This window comes from Carcharodon carcharias, chromosome 12 (assembly GCF_017639515.1).
Source record: "Carcharodon carcharias isolate sCarCar2 chromosome 12, sCarCar2.pri, whole genome shotgun sequence".
NCBI lineage: Eukaryota > Metazoa > Chordata > Chondrichthyes > Lamniformes > Lamnidae > Carcharodon > Carcharodon carcharias.
This window is the reverse complement of record NC_054478.1, coordinates 53561825-53587133: the sequence shown is the minus strand read 5'-3', so window position 1 is coordinate 53587133 and position 25309 is coordinate 53561825. Positions and strand designations below refer to the sequence as shown.

At 42.6% G+C, this 25309-nt stretch overlaps 1 protein-coding gene across 1 annotated transcript in view; it reads right to left on the bottom strand.

Annotated features, from left to right (window-relative positions):
* LOC121284675 (inactive dipeptidyl peptidase 10-like) overlaps positions 1-25309 on the bottom strand; it is an 864551-nt gene that overhangs the window by 138040 nt on the left and 701202 nt on the right. The window contains exon 8 of the mRNA XM_041200234.1: positions 20345-20465. Within this exon, the coding sequence (XP_041056168.1) occupies positions 20345-20465 (121 nt within the window). The remainder of the gene's footprint in view (positions 1-20344; positions 20466-25309) is intronic.

Genomic DNA, 25309 nt, shown 5'->3' with positions numbered 1-25309 from the left:
AATAACCTTAACGTAATTTGTAAGTGAGTACACACCACCAGTCAGATTGATTTCCAATGCAGTTTTGCCTCTTGTGCATTATTGAGCAGTCTTTTTGGAAATGAATAATTTTGATGTAAGGTACAACTGAACCCAGTTCCCCGACTGTTTTCAAGTATAAACTTTTTATTTTTTTAAAACACGTTCCTGAATGAACATGAAGTGTCGTGACAATGGTGTACCTAATCAATTTATCCCTGATGAGTTCTCAATTTCGTTGTTTAATTCATTCAATATTTATCATCTATTCCTAAGTACCCTGAGGGCATTAAGGTTTGACCATATAGTGTAGGATTAAAGTCACAAAGCAGAGTAGACCATTTGCTGCACCCCTCCCCCCCAATATTAGATGGCAATTGCCCGGGAAGTTCAAGCTTCGGTTGGGCAATTGCCCAGCACTGGAAACCATCCAATACTCCAATTTAAATTATAGTCTTTGGATGGTTCCTGTCTTGCAGGAATAGTTACCTAGGAAAGGTTAGAAGAATTAAAACCACTTCTAACTCCTGGCTAACCATAACAACCTCTCAATGCCCCCATGAGCGAGTGCTGTAAAAAGCGGGTGTAGCTTCCTTCCCCCCTGACTCTCTGGCACTCGACTGTGACCATTGACTATACATAGCTAATTGGCTGGCCGCCATGTGATTGTGCATGGCCAGCCATCCCGCCTCCAAGCGGAAGTCCCACTCACTTCCGGTCCTGCCATCGGGGCAATAATCATTGCAAAAAGATTCCATCCATGGTCTTCGATATGTTGTTGGTGAAAGAATAACCACATTCGTACTATGTCAGACCTCTTCAACTTGGCAGCGCTTCACCAAGTTGTCCTTGATAGTGGGAAAAAAAGCAGCTCATAATGGGTGAGAAATATGAGCAGCTGAAGGCAGCCCATCCAATTTGATGCCATTAACTAAGTTTGAAGAAATTACCTTACAAATATTAGATCTGGAATGTAAGAACATTTGGCAAGAGGGTGTCAGGCTCTTGCAAGCCAACGTCCATTATTGATGCTTATTTGACCTTTCACATACTCAAGGTGATCTTTCTATTCACTAACTCCCATCATGCATTGGGAAATCACTTTTTTTTTAAAGGAATGTGTTACTCATTCTGTAATAAAATTTGGTTCTCTTCCGTTTCTATCGGTGTTGGCAAAGAACCACCAGTGCGCTGCCCCTAAAGAAGCAGAACCTACCACCTCACAGCACACAGTGCACTCAATCCACTTGTAGGCAGTACTAGAAATGGTACATTTATTCCAGGGGAACCAAATTTGACTTTGTGGAGGGAGCAATAATTGAAGCAAAGAATGTAAGTGAGGATGATGGTAGTGGTAATGGTAGCAGCAGAGCAGAAGGGAAATTCTGGCCTGCTTCGACTAGCCCTCATATGTGAGTTCCAACATTGACTCCATCCAGGCACAACACAGAAAACAATATTGCTTTTTGAACATTGTCTATTTATTGATTTATTTAACATCATCAGAAGTGCTCCATAAGATATGATGCACTATATGGAGAAGTCCTCAAGAAGTTGCATGTCCTCCTGGAAAAGCATAGATTATGGATGTAGGTCTCTTTAACATGGCCAAGTTCAAATGGATTCTACAGATTTACCTCCTTGAAATCATGGCTATCTATCTCAGATGCAGGAAGGCTTGTTCCTGGACATTCCTTTAGCAGTCTTCCCCATTCTGAGTTCCCTAAAGGAATGTTTCTCCTCCAAACTAAGGTTGCTGAAATAGAGACTTAAACTCCCTGCAATAATGGGAGGTGAAAAAGGAAGAAACTAAAAACAGCAGAAAACAAATTCTGAAGCAAGATTGACAAAGAAAACAATGTAACCAACTAAATGGTTTGAAAATTACTTAAATAACTAAAACTAAATAGTGAAAATCTGTAATTCTAAAACAAATCAAAAGTTTACTATGAAATCCTAGGCAAATCTAGTTTTAACTCCTGTAGATCAAAACAGACAAAATGAGCGTAAATGATTTTTGAACTTCTGATTGAGTTCATGTCTCTAATGGAAGCAACACCGACCCAAAGCAAATATTCAATTGGAGTGCTGAGCAACTTTTCAGCTAGTGGATGGTCTGCCCCTAACATTGTAAAGTTTCCTCTAATATTCTACTCACAGGATCACCGAATATTCAGTAATGATTTTAAAAATAATTTAATTATAAAAAAAACACACTTTATTTTAATTCTTATGAATGCAGTTACACAGTTCTTTCATATCAATGCACTGACATAGAAACAGCAACACAACGCAAGAATCAACTCTTGATCTGACTCCTGGGCATAATATAACTGATGGTTTGTAAGACCCTTTCCAGGTGGCTATGAAACACTGGTTAGAATTTGCACCGAGCCCATTATAACTCCTAGCCTTTGTAGCCAAGTTTAATTTTAAATGTGGGCAATTCATAAACTTAAAATGCTGTAAATTCTCAGCAGGTCAGTCAGCATCTGTGGAGAGAGAAATAGACTTTCAGAACTGTTCTGATGAAAGATTATCAATGGAAAATGTTAACTCTGTTTCTCTTGTTGTGATATGACGTAAATGCACCTTTAGGGAAGTATCTTAAACTACTGTCAAACACTGTCATAGAGGCACGATGTGATGTAGCAGTCCCATAGCTCTGTATTCAGGATACATTAGCAGTACACCAAGGCAGATGTGTCTTCTCAGCCTCCCAGTTAAAATTATGTATCTAGTTCTATCTTTAAATAAATAACCCACATTATTGTTTTATCAATTTTTGTCATGTGATGGGTAAGTTTGCGACAAATAGAAGAATATAACATGGTGGCAGAGTGCATTTGAACATTTGGCTGAAAAGTATACAAAGTCCCAACCCTTTCACATGCAGAAGAACTTGTATGAAAGTGAAGCAACCATCAAGGACTAACTTATTGTGCGTAAATGATTCTTCAGCACTGTAGGGATCTTATACACTTTACCTTAATTCTGGGATATTACACCTCACTTTAGCCAACAGGCACTGGATGGTAAGATTGTTCAAATTTGGGAGAGCTTAAATAGTTGGGACAGAGATTAAATAGCCGAATCTGGAGAGTCTAGCTTTAAGCAGAACTCCAAAGAGAGAAAGAGAGGAATTCATTATGGCTGCTTACTATCCCTTCAGGAGGTCGAGTGGTGGGGGTGGGGGTGGAGGGGGTTGATTGGACATTGGACACTGAACTAGGGAAGAAGAGTCCATCCAGTAAGAGCTCCCAAAGGCTCCTAACAGCTAGAAGAAGGCTGCAAAAAGTCTTTTATTTTCAGTTAAATTTCTTCCTTGAAGCCTGCAGCCCATTTTAATGTCAAAAATCACTGTGGCGGAGCTTCAGTAAGCCCAGGAAAACAGAAACAGCTCAACAGCATCACCATTTTAGTTAAGCAACAACCTATGACCAGCTAAGGCTGTGATCATTTAAGGTACTGCAACTCAGGGAGCCAAACTAAGTTTTAAAGGGCTGTAAAAAAGCCTGAACAGTTGTTCTATTTTAGATAATCCTAATAATCCTGAAAAAAGCCACAGGATGACCACAAAATTTCCAACACTCAATTGGAAGGCGACAGACTTCTTATCTGAGTTGACTTTGTTCAGACATCATGTGCAGCTGTTTTCTTGATCTCAATATTTCCAATCAGCTAAACAAGTCATTAAGATTAAAATTGCTATAGACAATAAAGGCTTCCACAGACTGAACACTTTCACTCTGTCAGACAATGATCTTAAAAGCCCAGGTAAAATATGGTCAACACTCAAAGATCAATTATGAATAAAGCTCAATTTCCAAATGCATAATATGAAATTCATGTCTTTTAGGCAACAACTGACAGTTTGATCAATTCATGAGTAGATGCAGAGACATAGGGCATGATTTCAACTTTTCAGCATCACAGAATAATCGAGTTTGTGACATTATCTATCTCAATAGAAGCATTCCAAAAAGATCTCGTGGACCAACTCAAAGGTTACAACATGGATGCACTATTGCAAAATGGACGTTGGGTACAGAGAGTCTATAGGTTACTCGTAATTTGTCCACCAGTGGCACGATAGCCAAAACAGGCAAGCCTAGTAAGTAATGTGGTGACACAGCATCATACACAAACCCAGAAATTGCCTAAATTTTAACAATACATGCAAGGCAGGTGGCACTAGAGCACACTGGATGCACCAATGCACAAAGCAAAGGCTAGAACAAATGGTTCAATGTCACGAGAAACCACAACCAGAGGCCATACAGTTTGAGCATTCTAATTCACCAAGAGCATATAACAGAGATCATTAAAATAAGATCCATGAAATGTCTAGCCAAACTGTATGGTCAGATGATGAAGATAAGGAGACCAATCAATACACAAAATGAGCAGACGTCCCACATGGTGAACATCAAATAATGTATTGGCACAATAGTACCAACAAAAGCTTTTGCCACCATCCAGATTATATTCCCACAGATGCAGGGATGGCACAAATTGTATGTAAAATAAGTGCAGATGCAAAGATTCTTCCACTTCGCACACTGAAATGTATGTACTCACAGACATGACAAGTGATGGTTCAACCAACCACTGCCAAACTCACCATGCACAATGGTCAGTGATTCCGACCCTGGAGTCCATTGCACTTGTGTTGCTGCAGCAACTCACCCTGGTCACCCCAGGTGTTTCATATTGTGGAAACAGGTGTACAGGGACCTGTGCTTGGTCACCATCCATGGCATTATTAAGACAATGACGAGGACTATAGAGCACAAGAAACACCATTGGAAACCCCATGCTTTAACTGGAAGGCCACCTAACTGCAATGTAGATCATCAGCCAACAGGTAAAGTGGCACGGCTGGAACCAAATATATACCCAATCCAAACTTGCAAACTTCACATGTACTGCAGAACCAATGCAGAATTACTATTTGGCAGACAAGTGTGAACAACCCTCTCTAGTCATTACTTGTCGATACTCCCAGAAGGACAAGGTGCATTAATCAAAAAAACATGGTGGGCAGACTCTCATTCGCCCGCTTGCCATCACCCTGCTGTTGCATCACGCCGGCCGCCATCTTTAAAAGGCAGCCAGCAGCAAAGCGCTCATTGCCATTAGCTCACCACTGCTGCCCAGAAGACATGGCCAGCAAAGGCAAAAAGCCTGTAGCCCCCCCGCTTCAAAGACGGGTCCCTCGAGCGGCTGCTGGATGCCGTGGAGGCCTGAAGGGTGGAGGGATGCCGGAATTTAAAGCTCTGACAGAATTTGAAAACAGAGTCATCCAGCTGGCTGGCGATGACCGGGACCAGTCCTGTGCTGACGGTGAGGTCAGCGCTGCTATACTAAGTGAGGATCCAGCAGTGCAACATCCATCAGGCAACCATGCCTTGAGTGATGTGTCCTCTTTCACAGGCCACTGCCATGCACTAATTATCTCCCCTTGCTTTCGCAGGCACGTTTGCCAAACAGCCGACAGAGTCCAAGAGCCAGAGGCTCCAATCAAGCTCCGAAGAAACCTCTGAAGAAGAATCTGAAGGCACCCTCCCTGACGTCCTGTCACAGCGCTCGCCCACACCCTCCACCAGCGCAGAGACACACACCTTGGTGGGACCTAGATTTAGATCAGCCTCAGGATCACAATCTGGGTGAGCACTTCGCACCTTCTGATCCACAGCACTTTGCACTTTCTGATCCACAGCAGGCAGCTGCAGATGCTTCCCAGGTCCTCGACATTCGGAGGACTGCTTGAGGCCAGAACGTTGCTGAGTCAAGTCAGATGACGAGCCCTCTGGACTCGGTCATGTCACAGTTGCTGGAGCTGCAAAGACAAGCTGGGGACAAGAGGAAGGGATGTCCGCTGCATTCCTCAAATTGGAAGGCACGATGGACTCCATCCGTCTTCAGGCTGAGGTGATAGTGCTGGCATTGCAACACACTGAGGTCAACACTGCAGGATGGTGGCTGCCATGGAGACCTTGGTCCAGGACATCACTCCTGCACTGCTGCACAGGCTTAACTCCATCACTGACACCATATTTGGCCTCCAACAGTGTATATGTGAGAGGGGTGCTGGGCAGCTCAACCTCACTCCCGTTACCCCTTCCGCTCAGAGTCAGCCGGGGCCCTCGGGCACCCATAGGGAGGAGGATCAGTAAGTGCATGCTCCGAGGCCATCCACCCAGGTGACTCTGGGAGTGACCGGCCATCGAAATCCTATTTTCCTGTAACCTCCGCAGATCCAGCTTCACAGGCAAAGGAGGATGCCACTGCCACACAGCAGGACCCCAAAAGCAGACCGGGGCCCTCCAAGTCTCAGCCCTCCAGAGGACACTCGCCAAAGTGATCACAGACAGGGCGTCACAGTCAGCAGGCTGCCTCCACCTCTTCTGTGGATGTCCAGGGGGCACCAAGGTGTAGCGGCAGGGTTAGGAAAGTTAGGTAAAAGTAGTTGCACAGCCTGGCCACGAGTGTCGATCACTTGTACATACTGTTCACTATTGTCAATAAACTCCTAAGAATGTCACCCTGCCTGTGGCTCCTTGTTCTGTTGAGCAGTGTTCTAGTCACTCAGATGTGAAATCATTCTGCACAAGATAAAAGGCAGGTGTCTCAGTCCAGGGCCTCTTCCCTGTGCTCTGTGCAGCCTTCAGACCACAGTGATGGGTCTAGCCTCACACTTGCTGGAAACATTACTGATGCCTGCACCTCGGCGGTGCTGGTCATTGCTGCCAGAATGTAGTGGGCACGTGCCACAGAATTCTCTTATTCTCTCTGTGTGTTCTCAGCACCTTTAAGGTGGGGCTGGCCCGCATCACACCAGCATCTGTAACCAGTGGTGCTGTGCACCAGCTCCTTAAGAGCTGAGGTGCTGATGGCACCACACAGCATCAGATGCTTCTAAAGTTTCATGGCTGCGTCTCTGAGATGGCCCTGATCACAGATTGCAAGCGAGCTGCCCTTGGCCAGACAGGAGTCAGTCATTCTCAGGGGCTATGTGAAGATGTAAGGAGTGTCCTACCTGCATGTTGTCATCATCCTCCTATGATTGAGCCTTCAGTGCATCTCCATGACAGGAGCATTCTCACAGAGGGTATTGGCGTTGCTATAAGCCAGACTGGAGTCAAACATTCACAACTGTGATGTGAGGATCTATGGGGACACCTCACTGCATGTCGTCATCATCCTCCACAAATGTGGCAGCTATGAGGGACTCCCGAGTGCACCCGCCTCGTCTAGCCAGTGCGGGAGCCTCATCCCCGTCATCATCACCACCATGGACCGCCTCACCCTCATCCCCATCGGTGTCCTCCTCATTGGAGGAGATATACAGCTCCTCCATCTCTTCAACCAGCACCTCACCCCATTGCAGCAGCACCATGTTGTAAAGGGAACAGCAGATGATGACAATGCATGACATCCACTGTGGACTGTATTTCAGGGCTTCACCAGGCTGGTCCCGGCACTGGAACCGTATCTTCAGCATCCCGATGGTCTGCTCCACCAAGTTGCAAGCTGCTGCATGAGCCTCATTTTACTGTTGCTCTGCTGCAATCTGAGGCCTCCACATGGGTATCATCAGCCACGGCCACTACAGGTAGCCCTTGTCCCTGAGGAGCCAACCCTGCAGCCTCTGTGGACCCTGGAGGACTACAGGGATCTGTGAGCGACTCAGGGTGTAGGCATCTTGCACTCTCCCTGGAAACCGTGCGCAACCTGCAGGATGCATTTCTGGTGATCGCGTACCAGCTGCACGTTCAGTGAGTGGAAGCCCTTGCGGTTGATGAAGTCCACCGAGTGTAGCGATGGAGACCTGAGTGCCACACGAGTGCAGTCAATCTCACCCTGCACCTGTGGGAATCCCAAGATCAGGGTGAATCCAATGGCCATTGCATCCTGGCTGTCCCACTCCTGGGCGAAATGCACAAAGTTGTGTGCCATGGAGAAGATGGCATCTGTGACCTCATGGATGCATTTGTGGGTGGCGGATTGTGAAATCCCACAGAGGCCACCTGTGGAGCCCTGAAAGGAGCCACTGGCATAGAAATTGAGCGCCGTGGTCACTTTCACAGTCACCGGCAGTGGATGCCCTCCATGTCCCCTTGGCGCCAAGTCCTGCAGCAAGTGACAGATGTGAGTCGCCAGGTCCCTAGACATGTACAGTCATCGGTGACACTGATTTTCAGTCAACTGCAGAAATGGCAGGCGGCATCTATAGATCCTGAGTGTCACTAGGTGCCAACCAGCCATGGCTCGCTGTCGCTCCTGGGCAGCGTGTGTGGGAACCCCTGCTGCCCCTTCTTCCTAAGGTTGCTGCTCCTCTTTTGCACAGCCAGGAGCCTCAGTCACTCTCTCTTCTGTCCTTTATGGTCTCTGTAGGCCATCAGGCATACAGCTAGGTCACCAGGATCCATGATCCTGACATGGTCCTCCTGCAGCATGAAAGAGAGGGAGAGGTGTGGTTATCATGGCTGTTACTTAGCACCTTTCCTGACCCTGTGTGATCGCCCCTTAAAGCTTTCTGGAGAGTGCTGGTCACCCCTCAGATGGCTTGAGATGAGTGCGCTGCATGGCTGCCCAGTCAACCTGTGACATGGGGGACACTGGTCCAAACCAGGATGCTGAGATTTTAAGGGGCTGTGAGTGCCTCCAGCAGTGACTGCTACATGGCCAGTGATGGAGAGGAGATTGTACAACGTGTTCAGTCCAACTGCTCCGCAGACTCAAAGTCTGTGCCAGGGGTTGGGGGGGTGTGGGGGGAAAGAATGGACATCAGGGGAGTCGGGGGGTGGGGGGGGGGGGCGGCGGCCTCAGGCCTCAGGGGAGTGGGCCGGCGTCAGGGGCATGGGGGGTGCTGGCATCTGGGGCATAAGGGGGGGCCAGCGTCAGGGGTGGGGTGGGGGAGGGTAAGGTATGGAGCACTTGGTGGCCCTTTGGTGCCTCTATGTTGCTTGCATGGACAAGCAGGCTAGGAGCCTGACCCCAATCATATCACCGTGGCTGCGCCTGATCTGTCTCAGTTGTAGAGGCTCAGTCAGTTTATACAGGTGTCCCTAATGCATGGCCACTCCCCTTGTTTACCCTGCCCCCCACCCCCCCCCCCCACCTCGATTGTCTGTGCACGGGTGCAGCGCCAGGACAGCACTTGACCACCCCCCCCTTTCAGGAGTTGCCTCCGAGGCTGGCCAGCACTTGCCCCTGGACACCATCCCCCCTTCCTCAGCAGTCACCTCCGAGGCGAGGCATCAGTTACCCCTGCCCCCCTGAGGCCTGTAAACAACGGGCTAGCTGTGTAGAATGCTGCTGCTCACTCACCTCAGTTTTCCCCAAGTGCATGTCACCTGCACGCTGTTCTGAAACACATCAGTGTGTTTTCCCGTTGATGTGGACGGACGACACAGAGGGGCTACAAGAGCCTGGCGGGATGGCCTTTTAATCATATGTTAATGTGTTACAATGAGCTCCCCGCCGACTGATGGTGGGAAATACGGCCTGGCGTTGGCGGGCTGAGCGGTAGATCGAGACTTGCATTCACACCGTCATGCAGCAGCTCGCGCCATATTTTCCACGCACGCCATCTATTACACCTGCCACCAGTGGTCTTGGAAAATTCCACCCATTATGTTCATGTGCCCTTAAAGGTCCATATCTTACACTGCTGTCCATCACTACCACAGAGACATGATGTGATGTACTAGTCCCATGACTCAGCATACATTGACAGCACTCCAAGTTACATGTGCCTGCTCAGCCTCCCAGTTAACACTAATGTATCTAGTCTTATTTTTAAATAAAGAACCCACATCATTGATTTACCAATCCTTGTCATATGACTGATACAATTGTGACAAATAGAAGAACATAACATCCCTCTCCACAGATGCTGCCTGACCTGCTGAGTATTTACAGTATTTTCTGTTTTTATTTCAGATTTCCAACATCTGCAGTATTTTGCTTTTGTACTTTATAAACTTACTTTTTTACATTTTTAATATTAGGAAAGGGTGGTCGCTTGCACTAATGCTTTCCGAGCATTCAATATGAGCTGATGGGGTACTAAAATTCTGCATGTTCACCTGAGAAACCACACAATGAGGTTTTGTGTCATTCATCTCAGTGCGCTCCACAATGATCCACTGCTGGCAACTTGTCACCACTCTGCCACAGATACCAGTCTGAGGCTGGTCACTGCCATATTAATATAGTTTTAGATGTTATCCTGTGGTATGCTGTCGGTGAAAGGCTAATAAAGAGGACATTGATATAGCAGGTGGAATTATTGTGTACTGAATGATCAATACTATATGAACACTATTTTATTCCCCAGCAGAATATAGGAAAGCATACTATAAACCATGTATAACTAATAGTACAGGTGGTATGGTGAAACTATGTGGGATAATTCTATTGTGAAAGTAATATTCATATCATGGAGTAAAATTAGCTGAAGCATAAATAAGATTTAATGATCTAACAGATATAATGAACTGTGATGGTAAGAAGATATCAACACACATATAGTGAAGATTTTTGTATCACTGCTGTAAATGTGGTTCAGAATACGTTACATACTCAAAACAAAAATGGGGATTTACTGGTTAAAATCCTAACACTCTACCTGTGATCCATAAAATTCAAAATCATTTTGCTTCTGAAAAATTCAATCTTTGCTGAAGCACATGGCTAACCTGTACTGGCATTGAGAGCTATTTAATTAAGTAAGAGTATATTCTCTAAATACCCCTATCTGCAGCCTGGTTTATTGGATTTCAGCAATTTCAAATGCAGAGAGAATGGAATGAATGATTTCTGAGACTGATTATGAGTTTTGTACTTCACTGGCCCATAAAAAACTGCCATGCCACAAAATAGAAGGTTTGAAGATCATGAATAATGGAGAAGCATCATCTGGATTACAAGAAAGGCTTTGGCTCTGCAATCGTGGATTATTGCATAAAAAAACGAGAAAAAATGTGCAAACTTTCTGTACACTTGGCAATCAAAATGAAGCTGAAATTCTGTTCTGTTCAGAAGAAATAATGTTCAATCTGTATTCATGTATACTTTAAGTAGGGTGGTTATATATCACTTTGATCCGCCAATTAAGTAAACAGAAGATATTTAATGGTAAACTGGAACATGAAATTTATTTGTGAGGATAACCCATTGAAAGAATACTTTTCTTATTAAGTGTTGTATGTTTACAATCGTTGCTGTACATTTATCTTTATGCAAAACATGTTAGAGTATAATTAACTATTTAAAACTAATAAACAGTGTAACTTCACTTCATCATTTCACTTAAGACTAATGGAATGCTATCCTTTATTATGAGAGGGATTGAACATAAAAGAAAGGATGTTATGCTTCAGTTATACAGGGCATTGGTGAGACCACACCTCAAACACTGTGTGCAGTTTTGGTCTCCTTATTTAAGGAAGGATGCAGATGTATTGGAGGCAGTTCAAAGAAAGTTTATTAGATTGATACTTGGAATGAGTGGGTTGCCTTATGAGAAAAGGTTGGACAGACTGGGCTTGTTTCCACTGGAGTTTAGATGAGTGAGGGGTGATTGGATTGAAGTATACAAGATCCTGAATGGCCTTGACGAGGTAGACATCAAAAGGATGTTTCCTGCTGTGGATGAGTCCAGAACAAGGGGCCACTGTTTTAAAATTAGGGGTTGCCCTTTTAGGACAGAGATGAGGAGAAATTTTTTCTCTCAGAGGATTGTGCTACTTTGGAACTCTGCCTCAGAAGGCGGTGGAGGCAGGGTCATTGAATATTTTTAAGGCAGAGGTAGATAGATCCTTGTTAGGCAAGGGAATCAAAGATCATCTGGGTTAGATGGGAATGTGGACAGCGAAACACAAGATCAGCCATGATCTTAGAGAATGGCGGAGCAGGCTCAAGGGGCCAAATGGTCTACTCTTGTTCCTATTTCCTATGTTCTTATGTTCATCACTTGTCCCCACCCATATATTTGTGCAAACACTATTGCCTAAGAAATTAATTTTAATAATGGTGTAACAAAGTTTTTTGTTTATTTTTTGAACTTTAGACCAGATTGGTCAGTTTACTTAATTATCAAATGGCTCTTTTGATCTAAAGAAAATGTTTATTCTACTGCGAATCTTCTATGATTGATCAGACATGTGGGGATGAAAATTGAATTTGGCAGTGGAGCTAATGACCAATAATTAATCGTCAGTTGATTTTCTTTTACATTGACTTTTAAACCAAATATGGTTTTCCAATAAAGGAAGTCCTTTTAAAATACACACAGGTCAGCCAGTGAGAAAAAGAAGTGGAATTTCAGGTGAGATCCTAATTTATGCTCTCCAATGTAAAGCAATCACAGGTCTTTCTCTTTCAGAACATTTGTGCAACTTTTTTCCATCACCTGAGATGCAAACTCTGTAGCACAAGCCCAGCTACTATGATAAATGCTATGTCTGGAGCATCACAGATGTGGGGATTTGGGTTCCCATCTACAGTGATCAGCCTTGTCTCCATTCACCCTGTTGGAAATCAGTTTGAGACAACCGTTACACAAGCCCAAGACTTAAAAACTTCATTACTTCTCTGCTCATCCAGATAGGTAGCTGTGTGCAATGTAATGTCTAGCAACATATAAAAACATGAACTTTGAAGGATGCTAAGATATCTCTCTCAGGACAACACTGTTCCTAAACATTCTTGTCACCTATTTAATAACTACAATATTAAATAACAACAGTGTTGTTCCTAAACAGACCCAGGCATCTATTATGTCACTTGCTATGATACCTGGAGCAACATTGGCTGATCCAGGTCAAGTTGGTGCTGGGCCTCTTCCATCCCTAGAAGGAATTGTTAACAGCTAGAAACCATCTGCCTCCTTCTATCTCTGCGCCACTGGGTGGGGTGGTGGTGGAACACTAGCATATGACTTAGAAGTAAGAAATTCAGACCATATACTTTCTTCAAATGTAAGTACGAAGGAAAAACATATCAAATGTGTCTGCACTGTATACTGTAAGTGATAAAGGTCACCTTGGCTTGAATGTCCATTTTCTTTGGTATGAGGAACTTTCAAATTGTTGGGAGGGAAATATTGCAGCTTTCATTGGTGTTGATATACAAGTGGCCCAATGGGATGATGGGGGCTAAATTACATAGCCCCTTTAAATAGTGATAGGACTGGTGATAGGCAATGTACCCACACCCATTGATTGCAATGCAGGCAGCATGCCAACTCTGTGCTGCCTGTTCATTTCAATGATTTTTGTGTCCAGCTAGTGCTAACCGGGCTATTAATTCACTAGATAGAACAACAGGGGCCAATATTGTGAGTGATAGCAGCACTTAAAGCTAGCATTGCTTAAAGAGGAGGTGCACTATGGCTGGACCAGTTGAGAACAGTCATGCAGGAAGTGACTCTGATCTAGGAAACATTGAGGAAGGGCACAACATGGGGACTGTGGGCTCCAAGGTTTGTGAATATTGTACTGGGGACCATTGGTAGAGCAGATGGAACGGAGGAGAGATGACCTATCTCTGCAGGGGTCCAGGAGGCCCTCCAGACACATGTGCAGAAGGGCAAAGGAGAAAGAAAACTGCGGAGGTCAATGGCATGAGTGTTGCCCTGGGAATCTGGAAGCAGAACCACAAGGAATTCAATAGCCTCAAACAAGTGGTCAAAGTCAGTGAATGCAGCTTCAAATATTGTACTCCACTAACTCAACCAATGCATCAGATACTGCTCAAATCAGCACACCAATTCAGATATCATAAGCTGAGTAGTTGGCTGGGTCTCGATATGGAATCTTGAACTTAGACAAAACATACGTACAAACATACAAACTTATGAATTAGGAGCAGGAGTAGGCCGCTCGGCCCCTCGAGCTTGCTCCACCATTCAATAGGATCATGGCTAATGTGATTGTGACTTCAACCCACATTTCCTGCCTACTCCCATAACCTTTTACCCCCTTGTAAATCAAGAATCTATCTCGCTTTGCCTTAAAAATATTCACACTGCTTCTACCGCCTTTTGAGAAAGAGAATTCCAAGGACTCATGACTCTCTGCGAGAAAAAAATTTCTCCTCATCTCTGTGTTAAATGAGCGACCCCTTAATTTTAAAGTGACTCCTACTTCTAGATTCTCCCACAAGAGGAAACATCCTCTCCACATCCACACTGTCAAGACCCCTCTGGATCTTAAAGCGCTTACATGGAACACTGGCTGGCATTCCTTCTTTGTTCTTCCTCCTTTGCCTCTAGAACTTAATAGGAGGTATTCCTCTATGCCTACCTTAACTGGAGTGAATAAAATTCAACATAAACTTCATCTCTGCAGTCACAGATAAAGGATGCAGTATAGCTTTAAACAGCTTTTGGCATGGTTCCAGAAGATTCCTTAGTTCATCTAGGCTCAACTTGCTCCTACAGTTTATTTCTGTTTTTGGAAAGCCTTTGACAAGAGTTTGCAGCAGAACACCTAATAAAAATAAAAATGACTATCCTCATTTGATGAATTCCTGCGGCCAAAGTTCTAACTATTTTCTGTCTTTGCAACTCTTCCTTTAATGGTGTGATGCAGCCCTTTCAGTTCTGCCGGTATGCTGTGTTTTATATTTTCAGCAGCTGCAGGTTAAGCTCTTTAGACTAGCTTTTCATATCCCAGTAGCCTACTCAATTATATAGGAGGGAGCTGACATGGTTTGTCCATTAAGCTGCTGAGCACATAAGCCTGAGCATGAGCTAACTCAACCATTCTCAAGTGTTTATTTTCTATTTAAAGATAAATAAAACGTATTCCATCAAAGAATTGCGCACATAAACATCACAGAGCATTGCAGGCAACAATTCTTCCTTTTATGGTGTGAGTTGGAAGTCCTTTTGTAAAAGATGATGCTCAGGAGAGCTGTCCTATTTGGGGCTTAGCATTTGTTTCAGCAGCACAGTGGCCAAGGAATACAAGTACTTGGATCTCTTGGCAATATAAAGTTTGACTTATTTTATGAATCTACAGAACCCTTATGCAAAATATGTACTATAGAAAATACATGGGGGTTGAATTTCTACGTGTACTTTTTGGATTGTATGCTATAACTTTGGTGGAGGATCCTTGTAAATCTCAAAGAAATTGGGGGCTTCATGCCCTTTTTCTGAGTACATCAGGTGATCAGGAGAACCAATCTTGGAAACTGAATTCCAAAGTTCATTTTCCCAACCTATTAGTTTTCTTTTGTTCAGCTAAGCATGACTTAACTATAGCTTTGTGGTACTGTGTGCTCTTTTACTCACTTTTTTGCAGTTTGCTAACGCATTCTAAATTACTGGTTCCTGCATTCATACTGACCTTCAACTGTAATCTGCTATTTGAAGAAATGTAATCATTTTGCAACTTGCCAAGATACAAATAGTTGGGTACCATTAAGACAAAAACAGATTGAATTTGATGAAAGAAGAGATGGACATTGAATATAACATATGATTCATTCTTTTTTATGGAACATCCTGTATTAATTTATGTGATTAATTTGTTAAATCAAAAGAAGCTGTGCTTTTTCAGGCTAACATCTATTTTCTGCAGTATCATAGAACAGTGCGGCACAGGACGAGAGGCTATTTGGCTTATTGCTTCTGGGTTGGTTCTTTGAGAGAAAAATCCAGTTAGCCGTACTCCCCCATATCTCTTCATTTGTTCTCCATCAAGTATTTATCCAATTATCTTTCAAAGACTGCTGCTGAATCTGTATCACCCACCCTATCGGGCAGTGCAATCCAAATACTAAGTGCTCATTGCCTGCACATGTTTTTTTGCATGTTGTGTCCAAGTCTTTCCCAATCACCTTAAGTCTATCCCTTCTGGTTATAGACCCTTTGCCCAATGAAAATATTTTCCCTTTTTTACATTAAATAAGCCCTTCATGATTCTAAACAACACCATTAATTCTTATATAGTAAACACTTCTGTACCTTATTCAAAGCTTTCACACCTTCCTAAATTGTGGTGTGTTGATTTGGGCAACATACTGGAAGTGGGGCTGAACTAGTGTTTTATATTGGTTTAGCATAAATACTTGGCTTTTGTACTCTATATGTTTACTTAAAAAGCCAAAGATCCCATTCTCCTCATGGCTACTCCTTGAAACTTCAATTAAACATATTTAAAACTCATCTTACATCTTAGTCTGAAGGCCAAAAAGGCAACAGATATGCAATTCTTCATGGATTTATTCTGAGAACTACAAAATAGCATTTCTTTGGAGTGGGAGCAATGGAGAAACGGTGCTGTTATTAGTATATGACGGGGACAAAGCAAAATTTGGTTGCTAATTTATCATGCAGCAAGAAGTAACTTACCCACTGCAGAGAACATACAAGGAATAATTCCACAATGCTTTTTCCACTGAGTGCCTTGTAGATTGGAGATTGGTTCGTAACACTGTAACTGATTCTCCAATCCACTTCCTGAGAATATGATACTGCTGCTACAATCTAATATATCCCGCTATTTATGAAGGGGGAAAATATCTTTAATTTGGCACTTTATGAAAACAATCACCCACTTTCTATCCTTTACAATAGATTGGGCCTTCAGTGTGTGTTATGGGAATACGGTGTAGCAAAATTTTTGACAAAATAAAAAAAAATCCAATGCAGAATTAGAAGCAATGAGAGGGTAGATTGTGAAGAAGAAAACAATAGATAGAAAACACTCCATTAATGAGGAAAAAAAGTCCTGGTGGCTCATTTGCTGCAGGTCCTCTATGGTGCAGAACTGAGCTATAATGATTGTAAAAATCCCCAACTTTGCACTCAAAAATGTGCTTATTAAACTGATCTCACATAGCATTGCAATATTTATACCATAATTAGCCTTAGTACCCTAGTCTAGGGAGTGTAAAATCATCCCAATGAGCTCTGCTGGAACCTGCTGAAAGGTGGTATTGGATGAAGGCAGGATTGGGTCAGCTGGCTCTGTGACAAAGAAGACCCATTCCATTTCAAGTTCTAAGAATTTCCACATTCTATGAATTCGCTTGAATTTCTGACTAATCTTACGAATTTTGAAATAGCAACAGTGCCTTCTGCTCTTGTCTGTTAAGAATTGTTGGCGGTGATCTTAGAGCATGATTACTGTGCCTCTACAAAAATACTTGTGACCTTCTGCCACACCTCCCCCTCCCTCTGATTGGTCTGGCCTCACTTTTAATGGTCTTTTTCCAGCTTAGTTAAATGTTGGGCCATTGAATTTCCCACTCTCACAACCACTACCAGTCAGCAAGTTTCTTATCAGTGTTTGGTTAGCACCGGCTTCTTGCTGCATTCTTTTAAATGAGGCCCAAAAATGAAAATGGTTTGGTCTCTGGTGATTTACATCAAGCAGGAATTGGGATTGTTCTGCCTATTGCCCACCTGGATGTGCAACACATCAAGTTCTCTATCCCGCCTTGAGGAAAGGGTTAACGGAATTTTAAAGGGGATGCATGGGTTTCAGGAGGTGTTTGTTGCAGATCTTCTAAAGGTAGGTTGGTACAGAGTTGGTTAGTCATGGCTTCCCATGGGCATCACCCCCCAGCCCCAGAAGAGGATCAGTGGGGCAAAAAAGCCTTTGAATTTGATAAGGAGGTGCCCTTCACACTGTGCAAGTGGCAGGGAGAATGGGAACTCAGCGCTCAGGCACTGAGCAGGGTCATCACCCCTTCCTGGCATCGTGCAGGTGCAGAAGAGAAGGGGACAAGCCTGTAAAGGACAATTGGATGGCCATCTACAGCTAGTATTGGGGCATGCCTGTCAAATCTTGGGTGATAAAGGGCAGCACCTTTTGCAGGAAGGAACCCCAGGGCAATAGGAGGACATGTGAGAGAAAAGAGGGGCAGGAAAGCAATACCCTCAACAAAGACAGATCTACCTGGAGATACCAAGACCCACATATAAGAATCTTCAGGCAGATGAAGACCTTGCGCCTTGCTGCCCCCTGTTTGCCATGCCCTGCCAGAGGCCGTCAAATTCATCGTGGCCTTAACTTCTTCACTTCTGGTTCCTTCCAAGGATGAGCTATATACCTTGGTGGAATCTCATAACCTGCTGCACACCACTGCATCTCGCAGGTCACTGATGTGCTTTCACCCAGAGCTAGATAGTACATTAATTTCATGAATGACAAAGCCCCGCAGGAACAGGGTGCATTGAGTTGTGCTGCTACTGCTGAATTCCCCCAGAGGCAGGGCATCATCGATTGTACCTACATGGCCATCAAGGCACCCAGCTACTGCCCACTCAGATTCATCAAGCAAACAGCTTCCACTCCCTCTATTTCAGCAGGTGTACGACAACAACTAGAGCTTCTGCCATGTGTGCTAGCTCTTCTGATAGCTGCCATGACTCCTTTATCTTCTGCCAGTCCAGGTTGATGTAGGTCATTGCTCCAACTCCATTGTGCATAGATAGATTCAAGGGGACAAGGGATATCCCTTGAAGAGATAGTTACTATTATGTTCTACTATGGGGTCGCTTTGCTCGCGAACTGGTTGCCTGCTTATCTGTTGGCAGGTGAGTCGATTACAATATACTATAAATGCAGAGACCAATAAGAAATGAAGAACATGCTATTTATTTACACAAACAACAGAGCATTAACATGGTGCGTGCTTCTCCAACCAGATCCTGCTCTAGATTAACTTTAACATGGTAGCCCATGCTACACAGCCATTGGGTCTTACAGTCACATGGTCAATCTGCTCACATTCTCTTAAAGGTGTATTACACCTCAGATTACCATAGTTACTAACCCTTCTATGGGAGCACCAGACAGAGATGCAGAGGCGATGCAACCAAAGCCACATGCTCAGTCGGACAATCACTGAGCAGGCTATTGTACATATGAATCTGTGATTCTGGAGCCTGGATCGTCAGGGTGCACCCTCAATACCCTCCTGCAAGGGTTTCGGTCATTATGCTGTGTTCTCCACAGCATGGTTATCCAGAAAAGTGTGGACCTTGAGAATGGTGCAAACCTGGTAGGAGGCAACTCATTGGGGAAAGAGCAGGAGCAGCAGTTGAGAAAGGGGGAGGAGAATGACACTGAACAGAGAAATGCCCCTGTTGCACGACAAGTTGGCTTCCTTCCACCACCCTCCAGGAAGAAGAGGCATATTGGCCTCAAAGTGTTAACTCTTATTCTCTCTCCACAGATGCTGTCAGATCTGCTGAGTTTTTCCAAGTATTTTCTGTTTTTACTTCAGATTTCCAGCATCTGAGGTATTTTGCTTGTTTTTTAGAATTAATGTTAAGTTGGTTACTTGGAGTTTCCACAAATATTTTCTATTTAAAGCCACACATCTTAAATGGACAAGGTCATCAAAACTGTAAAAAAAAATTACTAGTTTATTTATAGAGTCATAGGACTGTATTTTCAATGCAGGGTCAGGAACATAACACTTGAATAAATTTGAATATTGTGAAACTATTTTTACATTTAAATGGCTTAATTGACCAGGAGGTGAGTTTGGCTTCCAATTAGAGGTACTGAGCATCTCCAGCAGGTGCAAACTGCCTGCTTAGCTCCAACGGCAAAGGCAGGTGGCAGCTATTTTGGGGCTGTGGCTGCCTTGCCGATTAAAGCAGACAGTTTCTCAGAGGACCAGGAGGTCAAAAGTGCCCATGAATGACGAGGCTTGGTACAATGCTCATTAGTGAGCTCAAGGGACCGTTAGTTGGCTGCGACCCTGTTTCCTGCTCCCTTCCCACCCCAGCTGGCCCTTTGAAAATACAAAACTGTCCTGAAGGCATCAGGATCCCAAAACGACTTCCAGGACAGCGATTTTTAATTCCCAGCCGCACTGGGACCCGACCCTGTGGCCCTTCGAAACTCTGGCCCATAGACTCATAATCATTACGGCACAGAGGAAGGCCATTTGACCCATCAAGTCCATGCCAGCTCTCTGTAGAGCAATCTAGTCAGTCTCGTTCCTCTGCTGGGTTCCCAAAGCCCTGCAAGTTTAATGAATCATGTAGAGTTTATTGTGACCTATCTTGAAAATATTCCTTGACAAGAAGAAAAAATTTTATTCTCACTTCTTGTATTTGTCACTTATGGAAATATTGTATTAAGGCCAATATTATTTCACGTATAAGCAATGCCATTTGTGATTATTTTGATGATGCTACTTTCAGAATGTCAGCTGCTACCCATGCACAAAGTAAAAGTACAGCTTCCACTACATGGAATGGGAAAATTATTACCATGACTTTATTTGCTTTGAGTTTTACTTCAGACATTGGTGCTGCAATAAACTTGATGTCTCCTACCTTCGTATAACCAGTCTGCAATGCCATTGTAGATTATCCCTTCTTTTCCCGAAGAGGTAAGGCGCAGAGCACTACTCTTTACTTCAGTTTGGTAATAGATGTTATTTTCAAAAATATAGACCTAGGAATAAAACAAGGGAACATATACTCATTGGATGAATTGAAATCTCAAAGTTTGCTGTGTAGCTCTTGATCTACCTCTATCTGCTAACTTTGAAGTGTATTAGGAGTGCCCATTTTCTGAAAATAGTTAAGGTCTGCTTCACTTTATAAAGTGCTTATGAGGTCCAATTAACCCCAAAATAATGATGATGCATTGTCTAATCTTGGATTCCCTGGAGTCTTGACTATCACCATTTATTATATTTATTTGATTATTTTATTGTACAGGGCTGTTATATTAATGCAATTACTACTTTGGTAAAAAATGAGAAAATAGTTTAACTTGTGATGACAGGGAGCTTGAGATCCTCTTTATTGGGAGATCATGAGTAATAACTTGCTATACCACTCATTGTATTATTAGTTATATTTCATTATTACTTATACTTCATAATTGTTCTATTACATTTGAAGAAATTTGATTGTAAAAAGTAAAGTGATAACTGTTACAACCGCATCATCTAATAGATTAATTATTTTATGCTTTATCCAACCATGCATCCAAATTCCCCAGAACGATTATTACCTGGAAGGCTTACTTTTCAATGTTAAAGCACAGCATTGATCCAAGAATAACAATTTACCTCTACTGAATACTAGCGTATTAAACATATTTAGCCCTGTTCCAGATTATTACAACAATTGAGTCAACAGTGTATAATGATGGTTGGAGTACTTAGTTCGTATATAATGCATTATAAATTAATGGTATATAAAAATGAATTTGCCTGAAATGAAAAATGCATAATTGTAAAAGTAATAATTGCAGATATTCCAAGTTATTCAATTTTAGTGTTTCCTTCAATAAAGATTAATGACAAGCAAGGCCCAGAATGAATAAATAATGTGCTTAGGACTGGCCTACAATTTAATGGGTGAATTATTTTATTAGACATGGGATAAAATTAAATTTTGTACATTTCATAATGTAATCTGCTCGTTTAGATTTTTCACATAGCTAACAATGTTCAAAGGGAAGAATAATGTAATTAACATCTCTTTATATTTAATATATAAACTTGCTTTAAAATTAATAATAGTTGTTAAATGATAAATGTAGTGTAATTAATAACTATTATATATAATACATATGCCTATATCTGACCATCTATATCTCTATCAATACAGAGACAAAGAGGTGGATAGAGACATATATATTAATGCCTAGACGAACCTAAACCATAGCCAACTTATTAAATTGTAATCAGATATTAAATTTACACATTTAAGTTCTTAGAAAGCAGAAACATTTTCAGTAGATATTGAATGCAGGTTTATAAGAATAGGATTCTTTACAATATTTACATACTGATGCCCTGCTAATTTTCAAATACAATTTGAGAAACATTGTAATGTAAAGCTCAAAATCTCATGTAGCACATCATAATTTAATTATATAAATGAAAATTTTGGTGGCCTCACCAAATCTGATGCATAATTTAAAATGGAGATTGTCAAAAGTATATAAAATGTAATTATGGAAAACATAGTTCAGTAAATTTTCATCTTTATGTATAACTATGAAACATATAAGAAACCAGACCCATTATTCATGCACTGGCTTTGAGTGTACTTGATTACAATTATACAGGAATTGCCCTGAAATTCTTTGCCGATTTTTGCACCAACCTTACCAAAAGAAATTTCCTGTGCCATTCACTTGCCAATGCTGGAATGTTAAAAACTGGCATAAAACGACTGCTGGTACCATTAACAGACGTAATAGTGAATGGGCTGTCGTAAGCAATGGTACTTAGCTCCCAGAGCTTCTTGCCTTTGCTGCTCCTTTTCCTCTCCATTATTATGCACAAATGGAAAGGTCATTCCAACTGCTTAGTCCCTCTAAGCATGGGTCCAAAACATTTTAATGCAATTAAATTAAAGACACTTTGGTTAAGAATAACACAGGTCTCAGTAACAAAAACAGCAAAAATAAATGCAAAAGAAATTAATATCAAACTCCATAAATCTCAGCTACACTGATAACAGGTGTTAAAAAACTGGCAAAAAACAACCACAAATACTCTGCCATTAGTAGGGATAATAGTGAATGAGCTGTTGTCATTGTGTGCCCATGTATTTTGGGATAAACCTAAGCCAGTGTATTGTTTGTGTTAAATCAGGAAGCTCGCTTGAGCTTGTTTTTTGCATGGAGCTGTTATAAATTAAAGTTTCAGCCTATGGATCTGGGAAGTGGAGCAATGTCTGAGGAAATTTGCACGCACAAATATTTGAGCTTAAAACTGCGTAAATCAGTTACTTGTGAACTTCTTTGCAGAAAAAATATCATGAAAGCATTGTAACAGTTTTCTCTCCTTAGTCTGCCCCTCTACTGATCTTGAGTTACTCTTTAAATCTTACGATGCTGTGAGCAAATTGGCTGCCAGATTTTCTACATTACAACAGTGACCATATTTCAAAAGTGCTTCATTGGCTGTAAAATGCTTAGAGACATCCGGTGGTCATGATATAAATAAAAGTGTTTCTTTATAATTTCTAACCATGGCCCCCACACCATTACAGCATTACTATCATTTACAAAATGTCTAGCAGAGTCAATAACAGAATATATTGTCTTGAGCCTATGATTGACAGAAGGTGTATTGCTTCCTGGGCAGATATAAATAGCAGTCTACCTGCAAGGTAATTGGCATCTCCTTGGTGTACAAGTAAACATTTGTTTTTGTACTTTTGTCAAACGGTAACATATGTATGACATGGTTACCAACATATAACACCGATATCCTTGCCTCTGTTGCTACTTTTCTTCTCAATTTCTGACCTTGTGTTGGAGGCACGGTCATTCATAAGGCAGCTGAAAATGGTTGGGCCTAGGACAGTGACATGAAAGCAAAATGTTAACTCTGTTTCCCTCTCCATAGATGCTGCCAGACCTGCTGAGTTTCTCCAGCATTTTGTGTTTATATTTCAGATTCTACCAATATTCATAAAAGGCCCACCGACTGCAATAGCTACCTCAACTAAAGCTCCTCGCACCCCAGTTCCTGTAAGGACTCAATCCCATTCTCCCAGTTCGTCTGCCTCTGTCACACCTGTTCAGGTGATGCCACCTTCCAAAACAGCACTTCTGACATTCCTTAACCGAGATTTCCACCCCCAAAGTGGTTGATAGGATCCTCATCCATGCCTGACCCATCTCCGCACCTCTACCCTCACCCCTTCGTCTCCCTCCCAGAACCATGCTAGGGCCCCCCTTGTCCTCACTTTTCACCCCACCAGCCTCAACATCCAAAGGATCATCTTCTGCCAACTCCACCACTAAACCACATCTTCCCCTCACCACCCCCCACTGTCAGCATCCCTCCAGGACACCCTGGTCCACTGCTCCATCACCCCTAACTCTTCATCCACTTCCCACGGCACCTTCCCATGCAAATGCAGAAGGTGCAACACTTGTCCCTTTACCTCCTCCTTCCTCACCATCCAAGGCCCCAAACACACATTTCAGGTGAAGCAGCACTTCACTTGCACCTCCTTCAATTTGGTTTACTGCATTTGCTGCTCCCAACATGGTCTTCTGTCGAAGTTCTGTCGAAGGGTCATGAGGACTCGAAACGTCAACTCTTTTCTTCTCCGCCGATGCTGCCAGACCTGCTGAGTTTTTCCAGGTAATTCTGTTTTTGTTTTGGATTTCCAGCATCCGCAGTTTTTTTGTTTTTATTTTTTGTTTTTATGGTCTTCTCTACATTGGGGAGATGAAACACAGTCTGGGTGGCTGCTTTGCAGAACACTTTCAGTCTGTCTGCAAGCATGACCCAGACCTTCTTGTCGCTTGCTATTTCAACAACCCATCCTGCTCTCATGCCCACATGTCTGTCCTTGGCCTGCTGCAATGTTCCAGTGAAGCCCAATGCAAACTGGAGAAACAGCACCTCATGTTTCGATTAGGCACTTTATAGCCTTCCAGACTGAACACTGAGTTCAACAACTTCAGACCATGAACTCTCTCTTCCATCTCTACTCCTTTATTAATCCAATTTTTTTGTTTTTTTTCATTTTAATTTTAATTATTATTTATTTTCATTTTTATTTATTTATCCACCTTTTTAATCGTTTTTCCCTAACCACCACTCCACCCCACCCCCCTCCGGCCCACAGGGCCATCTATCACTTGTTTCTATGTTGTGCTTTCACAGAGCGCTCACCCTTGTTCTGCCGTTAATACATTCTGCCACTATCAGCACATTCTTTAGTCCTTACCACTCCCATTAACACTCCCTTTGTCCTGTCTCCATGACACCCGTGTCAAATTTCGCTTTAGCTCCCACCTATCCCTGACCTTCGATTTTGCTTCATCTGCTCCACCCCCTCTTAGACAGTATAAATGTCATCACATTTCTACTTCTCTTTAGCTCTGAAGAAGACTCGAAACTTTAACTCTGTTTTTCTCTCTCCACAGATGCTGCCAGACCTGCTGAGTTTTTCCAGCATTTTCTGTTTTTATTCCTGCAGTGATATCCTGGGCTGAGATGATTGGTCTCCAACAACTACAATTGTTTTCCTTTATGTTCCTCCGCCTGATGTGGTTTTCAGCACTAAAATACTGATAAGTGCTTCATGCTAAATTTTCCATCACCATAATTTTAGCTGTACTGTCGGCTGTAAATTCCTTTGATATTTAATTTCACTTCAGTGCGTTCACTATTTGCATGGATTGATTCTTTCAAACATTATGAGTGTTATTGCACTGATTTGTTTTTCCAAATGTTCAATACACCTGTCACCCACAGCATATAATCATTCCGATAATGGGATACTAAAGGAGAAACATGATTTATTAGT